This window comes from Macadamia integrifolia, chromosome 12, assembly GCF_013358625.1.
Source record: "Macadamia integrifolia cultivar HAES 741 chromosome 12, SCU_Mint_v3, whole genome shotgun sequence".
Lineage (NCBI taxonomy): Eukaryota > Viridiplantae > Streptophyta > Magnoliopsida > Proteales > Proteaceae > Macadamia > Macadamia integrifolia.
In genome coordinates this window covers 1,147,787-1,159,004 of record NC_056568.1, presented here as the reverse complement: position 1 = coordinate 1,159,004, position 11,218 = coordinate 1,147,787, and the positions used below count along the sequence as shown (strand labels likewise).

Here is an 11,218-nt window from a genome sequence, read left to right as displayed (position 1 = left end):
CATTCGAATCCCAAATCCAAATCATCAAAGCGAAAGCAGAAACGAAGCATCTCTCGCCTTCCTTTTGGAGATCTTGGTTAGAATCACAGAGCTCAGAAAATGTCTGGTCGTGGAAAGGGCGGTAAGGGTTTGGGAAAAGGAGGAGCAAAGCGTCACAGGAAGGTGTTGCGAGATAACATCCAGGGCATCACCAAGCCTGCGATTCGTCGTCTTGCAAGGAGAGGAGGTGTTAAGAGGATCAGTGGTCTCATCTATGAGGAGACGAGGGGAGTTCTTAAGATCTTTCTTGAAAATGTCATTCGCGATGCTGTGACGTACACGGAGCACGCAAGAAGGAAGACTGTGACGGCCATGGATGTCGTTTATGCTCTGAAGAGGCAGGGTAGAACTCTTTACGGCTTCGGCGGTTAAGGCATTTCTTAGGGCTTCTCCTCCTCTGTTCTTTTTAGAAATCAATGCTGATTGTAGATTTTGACTATTTGGCTCCTGACATCCAATATGGTTGGGCGTTTCTTCATTTTCTTTCTTAGAAGTAGAAGAAACATGTATTCAGGTTGTACTTGCTCTTGAATTCTAATGTAGTTAATGGCTTCTACTTCTTCTGTGTCAGAAAAATCATATCTCATTTTGAATCGCTGATCTAAAAATCTCAATTTCTATTTTTTCCTTTTCAACATGATCCTTAGCATCACTGTGTTGCATTCCTCAAATTGGGGAATTTGAAAGGTTTGATTGGCATTAATCAAAGTAGATGAAGTTAAATCTCCCCCTTGTCCCTCCTTTCAGTCATCTTGCTCGAATTATTGTGTCTTTGAGGAGGAAGCTCTGAACTTCTAGTTTCCTTCTCAGTGCATTTGATGTGAGAAGAGATTTAGGTTTCTTTGTATCTAAACCAAGTGGATCAGATGATTTATTACCAGAAGCTAGTTTGGTCGCAATGGGAGGGGGGTGTTTGGGTTGGTGGTGCATGTGAGCTTTTCGTTTTCATCTAGCGTTGACGCGCCACTGTCAATTTCCCGTCGCTGTGGGGCGGCTCAGGGTCCCGGTATCCATGGCGTTTTAAAGATAACCGGCCTCGAGGTGCATCAATGAATCTAGGCTCTAGACTCTTCCACCAATCACGGGACGGTTTAACTTTTCTTTGTCCTTTCCGTCCTCGGATCTTTCCGGTACGTTCCCTGAGGGACCGAGAAGGCGTGAATGGTTGAGATGGCTTGAAACCTTGGAAGCCCACGTGGTCCGCAATAATTGAGGTCCTACAACTACTCTGTGCATCTCTCCCTGTATAGGATGTCTCTCGATAGAACCCAGAAACCAGATACTGACCAGAAACAGGGACCGATCCTAGGCTGGGTGACCTAGAGACGCCATTTGCTTCCTGGGCTCTATCTGGATCCCTAGCTTTTAACTGTGGGGAATGAGGACTACCCACGTGTCCAATAGTGACGTGGGGCCTTGCTCAGTATATAGCCAGAAGGGAAATACAGGGTTAACAGCTAAATGGCCATTAATGTTGTCGACTACCTGTCTCTCTCTACCTCTACAGTATCTGGAACATTGTAATTTATTTTTCAGAAGCTGTTGAGATTGTAGGACAGGAGGAGCAGAGAACCATTGACTGTTCGTACTTGTTTCGACATAGAGCGGAAAAGAAAATCGATTCTGATTGATGTTCTTGGTGTATTGGATCTGATATTCCGGTGGTTTTTGTCATTTTCCGGTATGAGTACGCGGAGTGATGACATGGTATTGATTCTGAAGGGGAAGAAGGTTGGTGAACCTTCTGTGATCACCGTGAATTGCCCAGACAAGACCGGACTCGGATGCGATCTCTGCAGAATTATTCTCGAATTTGGGCTTCGCATTACCAAGGGAGGTCAGAAAATTTCAGTTCTGGATTCTATTAATTTCTGTTCTTCCGCATTTGGGCATCTGTTTCAATTGCTGTTTCGGCTTACTTTGTTAGCTGGTTATCTTGGCTTTGGGTCATTCTCATAATACCTTTTAGTTCATATTTATAACCATATCTACAGGACTGTAATTCAGTCTCTGCTAATTTTTAATTTCGTTTTCTGAAATCGAATTCCCTAGGGCAACCCGTTGATTATTTGTAATTGTATTTTTTTTTTTTTCCAGTTTTAAGAACACTTGAGTTCCTTTTGTTGGATTCTTTGTGTGGTCTCATTGTTTCTGTAAACATTTCGTGGATGCAGATGTCTCAACTGATGGGATTTGGTGCTACATCGTATTATGGGTGGTTCCTCATCCGACTTCGCTCACTGTGAGTTGGGCAAGCTTGAAGAATCGGCTTTTATCCGTGTGCCCTTCATATGCAGTTTCATTTTACTTCAATCAACAGTCAAGTTGCTCTACAACTTCCCCAGTTTACCTGTTGAAATTTTGTTGCTTTGACCGGAAGGGTTTGCTACACGGTAACTTTGAGAATGACTGTTTATGCAGTTTTACCATCTGTTCATGTTAACAACCATTTATGGTTTCGATACTGTTGCTGATTTTCTTGCAGATGTCACTGAGGTCCTCTGCGAACTTGAGCTTATCATTCAAAGAGTAAAAGTGATGACAACCCCTGATGGCAGGGTCTTGGACTTCTTTTTCATAACAGATAGCATGTGAGGCTTCTGATTTTATGTTTTTATGAACTTTACACTGGAAAAGAGAAAAAAAAAAAAGCAACTTTGTACTAGTTGTGTTTGCCTGGTTAACATAGTTATCCTGTCTTTGACATGTTCCCTAAGGGTTTTCTCGTGGACTTAGTTTCCATTTTCATCTCAATATAAGGCCATAAGTGGGGTTTTCTTGTGGAACTGCTGGCTGTAGGTTTCCATCACATTATATATTTGGAACTGGAATTGTTTTCTTGAAAAGCATTTCTGTATTGCAGACTTACATATGGACACCAGAAGTTTTGTACAATGAAAGAAGAGATGGTTGTTTTTACTGTGCAAGTGGTGCGCTAGGATACAAAATGGGAAGGCGAAGCATGTGAGAGAGCTTTGGGGTATAGAGAGTATACTTACATTATTTAATCATATACCTCAAAGCAAAAGAGTCAAGAGAATTAGTGTGTGCATATAAGGCTTCAATGGATGGGCTGATGAGGAGGTGGATTTGACAACTGTGAATAGAAAACTCATATTTTAATGTGAGATAAGCTTTGCTGATAATGGGATGAGAGAACAGGGTTCTATAGCCTAACCTGTACAGCTGGAATGGAATTTTGGACAGTAATGAGTTGTTCGCTGAAGTTTTTCTTCAGTTATTCATGTCAGATTTTTCAGAATCCTGCATGGCTGACAATGGTTGCCCCCTCTTATTCTTTAACCCCTTAGGAAGTCTCTCTAGTGGTGGAAATGAAAGAGTGGGCATTTATTTTAGAGAACCTTAATGTGAGAGTTACGTATGTAAAAAGTTGTACGATGGGTTCAACCACATTGCCAAATGTCTATTCTCAACATTCTCTATCATCTAATTAATTTGTTTCGTTTTGCTATTAGTTTATGTGATACAAATAAAATTTTCTTATGTTTCTTTTTAAATTGTTCTTGTCAATCAGATTCCTGCTTTTTTTGTAGTCTCTTATATTTGCAACTGTATTATTTTAGGGACCTGTTACATACAGAAGAGAGGCGGGATGACACATGTAAACAGCTTCATGCTGTTTTGGGAGAATCATGTATCGTCTGTGAGCTTCACTTGGCAGGACCTGAATATCAAACTCGACTGGGGGTATCTTCTCTTTCGCCAGTGGTTGCTGAGGAATTATTTAGTTGTGAATTATCAGACAAGGAAAACCTTTCTCAAGCTCTTAGTCCAGATTTGACAAAACTGAAGGACGTTAATGTCTCAATAGACAATTCCCTAAGCCCTGCTCATACATTGCTCCAAATACAGTGTGTTGATCAAAAGGGCCTTCTTTATGACATTATGAGAACTTTGAAGGACTGCAATATTCAGGTATTAATAGTATAATCCATTCACATTCCTACTTTATTTATGTGGTACTTTGTAGGTTTGATGCCAAGGCCGTACGGTATTTGAATGTTGCTGCAATTTGGAAATTATAGGCTGCACATACAGCCGAAACAACTTGTGATGTGGCCAACCAACTGGTGGGAGTAATTGTCAGGTTGTTTATTTTCACTATTTTCTCCCAAAAACCATCTTCAAGTTTAGGGAATTTGGCATTTTTGGCTCCAAAGCAACCCTTACCTGTATCTTGTTCATACTCTCATAATAGCTTTTCATGGTTCATTGCTGTGACATTACACGCAGAACTTTTTGAAGTCCATAATATAATATAGCATCAAGCGTATAGTTCAACTGAATAAGTGCCATCCTATTGCTGTAAATCATGTTGTATCAACTTTTCACACCAACTCAGCCCTATCCCAAGTTCCCAACTAAATGGGGTTGGCTCATGTAGTATTAACTTTTCTGGTGCCTTATTAGTTCAGTGGGACAAGCCAACTACAAGCTGTCCTGGTTTACTTATGTTATAAGTTAAAGCAATTGAGTAGGCTTAAAAGAGAATGGAATTCAAATTTGCATCACCCCAAGATGTTGATCTGAGGTACTCAGTCCTGGTTAGTAATGCAAATTTGGCAGGCTAATGCCTTTTCAGCTCTTGGATTGGATTGTGCTGGTGTAACATGTGGCGTTCTTTATGTGTCTTAAATTTGTACGGCGCGTCTAATTGCTTCTTTATTTCCTTACTCCCATGCCTGTCACTTTCCTGCCTTGCCTCTCACAGTTCACATGTATGGTTGGGGGTGAGGCCTTTATTGTTCAGAACCCCTATCTAACCTGTTTTCATCATCATGAAAAATTCACTTTTATGTTAATGGAACTTATGAAGTTGTAAACAATTTATACACTCCACTGTGGTATACCACCAGAATTTCTGACCACTCTTGTCCACTGGAAACCTTGGAGTACTCCACCAACAATTAGTGGCCTCATGATACATTTATGTCATTGATGGGGAGTAGCCAGGTTTTTGGGCCCTCTATGGGAGCTCTTCTATGCTGAAAACTATACAGACCTGATTGACTGCTGACTGCTGTCTGCTGTTAACATTTCTTGGACAGTAAGAAATTTCTTTTGACTGTCCATAAGAATGAGTTGGATTGACTTGCTGGAATTTTGTAGAGGGGTTGATGTGTCTAGAGTTTTTTCATTTCCTACTTTAAATTGGAGGTGGGACTGGTAATGGGTTTTAGCATATCAGGGTTGGAGTGGGCAGATCCACCAATGTGTATGGCTATGGGCGGAGCAGAGAGCAGTTTGATATTCCCTCTTCTTTGACTGAGTTAAGATGACTGGTGAGGATTGGGTTTCTAACAGCTGATCCGGATCAGATTGGTGGAGACTGTTGCTGTCCTCGATTCCAATCTTTATAGCCTTGGGACTGATATGTTACAGTTTTCTCTACATGTCAGGAATTGTATTAAATCCATACAGCCTTGTCATCTCCATAACCTTCAAGAGGTGCTTTGCCTTTTCTGATATACCTTTTTCTGACTTGCTGTCTCATTTAGATAGCGTATGGAAGATTCTCATCAAGCAACAAAGGTCTTCGAACTGTTGACTTATTTATCCAGCAAACAGATGGAAAAAAGATTGTGGATGTGGACAAGCAGAATTCTTTGTGTCACTGTTTGAAGTTAGAGATGCTTCACCCATTGCGGGTAATTATTACCAACCGTGGCCCTGATACTGAACTCTTGGTTGCCAACCCAGTAGAATTATCTGGAAAGGGAAGACCCCGTGTTTTCTATGATGTTACACTTGCTCTGAAAGTGCTGGGGATTTGTATTTTCTCGGTATGAAATTCTGAATTTTCTTAGCCTGTGCAGATATTCTATGCTTGTTTTGTCCCCAGCTTAAGGAATTACAGGAACATTATACTTTGTCTATTTGTAGGCTGAAATTGGAAGGTATTCTACAACAGATCGCCAATGGGAAGTCTACAGATTCCTTTTGGACGAAAGCTGCGAGTTTCAACTGTCAAGCAGTCAAGCTAGAAATCATATTGTAGATAGAGTAAGAAGAACTTTGATGGGATGGTGAACTAACAAAATAGTTTGGTTGTTAGGTCCAAAATCACGTCCAACCTTTTCCTTACTACTAGTCAGAATTTGAATTTATTTGTACAGTTGCTCACTTGCTCTTATATGATCATGTACATGGATGTGTTTACTTCTCACTTCTTTGTTCCTACAGTTCAATGAGCTAATATTTTAATTGTGTTGCAAAGCCCAGATCTGTAACCAGTAGAGAGAGAGAGAGAGAGAGAGAGCAGAGACGTGTCTTGCAGTCCCCCTACCGTAATGGGGTCTGCTGATTAATGCAGAGTTGTTAGTCTCCTGTTGATAAAAAAAAAATATTTTAATACAACACCCGTTGAACTTTAACTTCTCCTTTAGAACATTAATCATTAGTAGCTGAGCTTAATAGCAATTAGACTGACAAAATTGAGGTCTTAATTATTTTAGTTATTCTTAACATCTTTGTATTAAAGTTTGCTTTTATGCATCACAGATCATTCATCTCCTGGTTACTGCATGATGGAATCGGAACCTTTAAATTGTATAGGTTGATGGTTCCATTTATGCCTTGTAGAGGATGAGTAACAACCAACCAGATATCTTCTTTAAACGGGGGCTATTTTTATTGGGCCCCCAAAACCGCTGCTAGCTAAGTCAAGGGGAATTGAAAATACCTACTCCTCCGCCTGGGTGTAAGATTAACTTGATCCCTTTTGCTAATTTATTATTCTTCTCACTACTCCACCAAAATTCGAAGTATGGGATCACATATTGGTCATTATGCCCTTTCCCAATGGATTGTGGCCAGGGTGAGCAAAAAACATTTTTGTCATTAATGATGAAATTTCATGTGGGGAGGTTAGCACATGGGGGAGTATGAGATGGATGTTCGGTGCCATTTGAAATATCATTTAGATTTCTTAAGTGATCGCTTGACTGACTAAAAAGCCGATTCTCAGGGGTTTGCAGAAGTAAAAGTCTTCCCTTAACAATGAAGAGATTAATGGAGATTCATTTGCTGATCTTCCTTCTTTCTTCCGGCATTCTCCTCCGGCTGTCGTTGAGCCAAAGCATTGCACAACCAAACTATGCAGCCAACTACTGCTCAGGAGGTAATTACACTGCTAACAGCATATACCGCAGCAACCTCAGTAATGTATTCTTTCATCTACACAATTATATTACCAACAGTGCCAGATTTAGCACCACAACATCTGGCCAGAATCCAGACATAGTCTATGGTCTCTTTATGTGCAGAGGCGATATTACCTCACAAGAATGTATACAATGCCTTGATACTGCAATGACAAATATCACACAAAGTTGTCCCAATGAGGAAACCGCAATAATATGGTATGGTTTATGCATGTTGCGCTACTCAAACCAGTCTTTCTTCTCAACTTTGCAATATGATCCGACTTATCATCTGTGGAATCTCAATAACGCAACCAACTCAAGTCAGTTTAGGCAGACTGATAGATCTTGTGGGTAATCTGATGGAACAGGCAACCTTTTCCACTGGCAAGTTTGCAAATGGGACTCTAAAGTATAGTAAAAGCAGTAATGAGATACATGGGCTGGTGCAGTGTACACTTGATATATCTCAGGGTGATTGCCTCAACTGCTTAGGTCAGACTAAGACCCTTATCAATTCATCTGGCATTAATGGATATGAAGGTGGAAGAATTCTCATGCCCAGCTGTAATATACGGTTTGAGATCTACCCTTTCTATGAATCACCACCTCCTGCAAACCCATCAGTTGGTATGGCTTTTAAGAGTTATCGATGTCCCCTTCGTTTTTCTATTATTATTCTTTAAAGTGGGTAGTATTCTTTTTTCCTTCTTTTTCCTCGAACGTGGGTCATACGTGAAGGTAAACATTTTGGTTTTTGCAGTGATCATTATTACTGTCGTCGTGGCAATAACAGCAGTTATACTTTTTTGTGGCATATTGTGTATATGTTTTTGAAGGAGGAGGAGGCCAAAGGGTGAAATTGATGGTGAGCAACCATAGTTCAAATGCTTCTCTATCTTCTACAATTTATTTAGGTGTTCATGTCCCAAAAAAATTTCATGAAAAATTTGGTAATGGATTGATTACATTATATTCTTTTGATTGGGGGGGGGGTTAGTTTGTTAAGATTTGGATGACATTAGCATGGTGCAATCCTTACAATTCGACTTTGGTACAATAAGAGCTGCCACATCCAACTTCTCTAATTTGAATAAGCTTGGACAAGGTGTATTTGGTCCCGTCTACAAGGTAATGATACAAAACTATTATGCAAGTATACAACAAATTCTTAACATACATAGTTTAGAATTGCATATTGAATTCTTAAAGGTGGTTTAAAATCACTCCATACAGGTACACAAATTTTCTAGTATCCTCTAATAAATATAGTACACAGGGTAAGCTTTTGAATGGACAAGACGTTGCTGTGAAAAGGCTTTCTAAAGATTCTGGACAAGGTGAACTACAATTTAAGAATGAGGTGGTGTTAGTGGCCAAGTTGCAGCACAAGAATCTTGTACGGCTCGTCGGCTTCAGCTTACAAAGAGAAGAAAAACTCTTAATCTATGAATTCTTGCCAAATACAAGCCTCGATCACTTTATATTTGGTTTGGCTCCTTTTTGCTTCTCTTTCAATTGCATAACTTTCTATTTTTTTAGGTTCTTGGCTAGAGAAAAATAGAAAATATCTTATAGTTTTCAAATGGAAAGTAGAAATCCATTGAGATGTCTGGCTGGAGAAGAGTACCTTCGATTTTAAATAAGACAATCAATCAGAGGACCTATGAGATCTCTATTTCAAAGACATTTTAGCATTCATTATTTTAAGCAAAAAGCTTAGCTACGAGATCTAATTAATTCTTTCTATTTAGAAAATGAATATTGAATTGTTATTATTATGTCTACTCCCTAATAACTAAATCCTAATTTGAATTTTTTATGTGTGGACATGTAGATCCAATCAAACGTGCACATTTGGACTGGAAAACATGTCAGAAAATAATAAAAGGGATTTCTAAAGGGCTTCTCTATCTTCATGAAGAATCTCGACTTAAGATTATACATCGAGATCTCAAAGCCAGCAATGTTTTGTAAGATGAGAAGATGAACCCAAAAATTTCAGATTTTGGCATGGCAAGGCTTTCTGTAGTTGACCATACTCAAAATACCAGTAGGATTGTCGGAACATAGTAAGTGAAGATACTGTTGAACTGTTGATCTTTAACTATCATTCAAGAATTTTGCTGAATGTCTTAGAAATTGACAAAACATTCTTCAATTTTTCTAGCTGGAGGTGAACAACACTAAAAGAAGAATATTTTTAAATAGGCACTAAACTTTGTTACATTGCATTTTATTTAGTTCTCTGGTTAATGTGATAGTATAGTTTTGTTTGTTCAATTTTTTAAATCCTACTTCATTGGCAATGAACTTTAAAAGAAAAAGCTTGCATATCGTTATAATTTACTTTGTTGAGATGGGATGCAGTGGATATATGGCTCCATAGTATGCAATGCATGGGTTCTTCTCGGTTAAGTCAGATGTCTATAGTTTTGGTGTCTTACTTTGGAGATTGTGAGCGGTCGGAAGAACAACTTTAAGTACACTGAGGACCTTCTTAGCTATGTAAGTATGAATTCTAGGTGTAATATACTTTCTTCTATAAGTAGTTACAACTGTTAGGAATTCAAGATCTGTAACCAGTAACTTGAGAAAGGAGAAGAGAGAAAGAGATTGAGGGAAAAGAAGAAAAGAGAGACCGCAAGGAGAGGAGTAGCCGATATACTTGGCGGTCCCCTTCATTGTGTATTTATAATGATCAAAACCAATAATAACCTTGCAATTAGATACCTTGTGGAAATAGGAAACACAAATCCTAATCAAATCAATTTAGGAAACATTCTACTAGCCTAAGTCCAGCCTAACTAAGAAACAATAAATCAAAGATAAAAACTAATCACAGGGGCAAGCCCCTTATTATGACACATATCATAACAACAACCACTGCCACTGTTATTACATTTGAAATCTTGTGATAACCTGCCTAGCTGCATTATCCCGACAGTTTGGGCTACCTAAAATAAACCACTTCCACTTCATCTTTCTTCAGGTATTAAATCTCAAACCACTCTATTTTTTTGGTAACACATCTCAAACAACTCAACTAATAAAACTTTGAAAGAAAAAAAACCCAATATAAATAAATAAAGACCTTTCTAAGTCACAACTTCTCTAGTCAATGATCAGTAGGTGAAGTCTGGAAAAAGAAGCACCTGTTGCATTAGCTAGAAGGATATGAAACTAACCTAAAGAACATTATTTGATCCAACCCTTTGCGGTATCGCGCAATTTTTTGTAATTACTATTAGTGCTAGCCAATCATAACCTTTCTTGACTCTAATATACAAAATGAAAGACCTATCTGTGATTTCAAATGCAAGTGTTGATGAATGCTTGCAGGCATGGAGAAATTGGAGGGAAGAAACAACCTTGGAGTTGGTGGATACAACTTTGAGAGGGAATTGTTCGAAAAGTGAAGTGATGCGATGCATACATATTGGATTGCTATGTGTTCAAGAAAATGCTACTGAAAGACCCACCATGGCGTCAGTTGATCTCATGTTCAATAGCTCATCCATCACTCTCTCAATACCATCACCACCTGCATTTTCATTTTATAACATAAAGGAAGCAGACAAATCTTCCTCAGAGAATGATTCAAGGGTAACAGAGCAAGTTCCATCCACAACTAAGTCAGCACAAAGGTCTACCTGTGGCACATCTAGTATTGAGTTGTGCCCTCAGTGAGATACCTGAGAAAGAAGAACATTTGCAGCAGAAATTGATCTTGTGTCCATGCCAGTACTGTCCTATATCGCCTAGATAGAACACTTTGATCTGTCAATGGAGAAAGAAGAACACTCAGAGTCTCAGACCTTTTTCCTCTTCAGTTTAGCATTTGAGAGAAAGAGTTCTTTGTCGCGGAAAAAAATCGTCTGCAATTCCGATCTCGTACAATTCTGTGAAATACCACCTTCAGGGGGTGACACGTGTATTGATACCAATGCAATGGTCCACATCTGATTTAAATGTCTTTTCACTGATTTAATGTTTTATTAGTTGTATCAGATCTG

At 39.0% G+C, this 11,218-nt stretch overlaps 2 protein-coding genes and 1 pseudogene across 4 annotated transcripts; all 3 read left to right on the top strand.

Annotated features, from left to right (window-relative positions):
• On the top strand, positions 1 to 597 carry LOC122057770 (histone H4). The gene has a single exon (XM_042620022.1). The coding sequence runs from the start codon at positions 100 to 102 to the stop codon at positions 409 to 411; it is 312 nt and encodes a 103-aa protein (XP_042475956.1). The 5' UTR covers positions 1 to 99; the 3' UTR covers positions 412 to 597.
• Positions 598 to 744: 147 nt separating this feature from the next.
• On the top strand, positions 745 to 7,691 carry LOC122057767 (ACT domain-containing protein ACR9-like). 3 transcript variants are annotated; one of them, XR_006133621.1, is made up of 8 exons: positions 745 to 1,876; positions 2,214 to 2,432; positions 2,525 to 2,630; positions 3,624 to 3,975; positions 5,559 to 5,843; positions 5,944 to 6,063; positions 7,028 to 7,180; positions 7,291 to 7,691. XR_006133621.1 is itself a non-coding variant. In XM_042620020.1 (7 exons), exons 1-7 carry the CDS (start codon positions 1,723 to 1,725, stop codon positions 7,055 to 7,057), a joined length of 1,266 nt encoding a protein of 421 aa, XP_042475954.1. In that variant the 5' UTR covers positions 745 to 1,722; the 3' UTR covers positions 7,058 to 7,691. The 3 variants fall into 3 exon arrangements, 2 of the variants coding, with proteins under 2 accessions (XP_042475954.1, XP_042475955.1); XM_042620020.1 differs by having other exon boundaries at positions 7,028 to 7,691; XM_042620021.1 differs by lacking the exons at positions 7,028 to 7,180; positions 7,291 to 7,691 and having other exon boundaries at positions 5,944 to 6,276.
• A 218-nt stretch (positions 7,692 to 7,909) lies between these two features.
• Positions 7,910 to 11,005, top strand: LOC122057769 (annotated as a pseudogene).
• The last annotated feature ends 213 nt before the right edge of the window (positions 11,006 to 11,218 follow it).

Excerpts from the sequence above, each read along its gene's own strand:
- LOC122057767 (XM_042620020.1), top strand. The coding sequence starts at position 1,723 with ATGAGTACGCGGAGTGATGACATGGTATTGATTCTGAAGGGGAAGAAG. Across the intron at positions 1,877-2,213 it reads GCTTCGCATTACCAAGGGAG|ATGTCTCAACTGATGGGATT; the intron begins GTCAGAAAATTT and ends TCGTGGATGCAG. Across the intron at positions 3,976-5,558 it reads TGAAGGACTGCAATATTCAG|ATAGCGTATGGAAGATTCTC; the intron begins GTATTAATAGTA and ends TGTCTCATTTAG.
- LOC122057770 (XM_042620022.1), top strand. The coding sequence starts at position 100 with ATGTCTGGTCGTGGAAAGGGCGGTAAGGGTTTGGGAAAAGGAGGAGCA.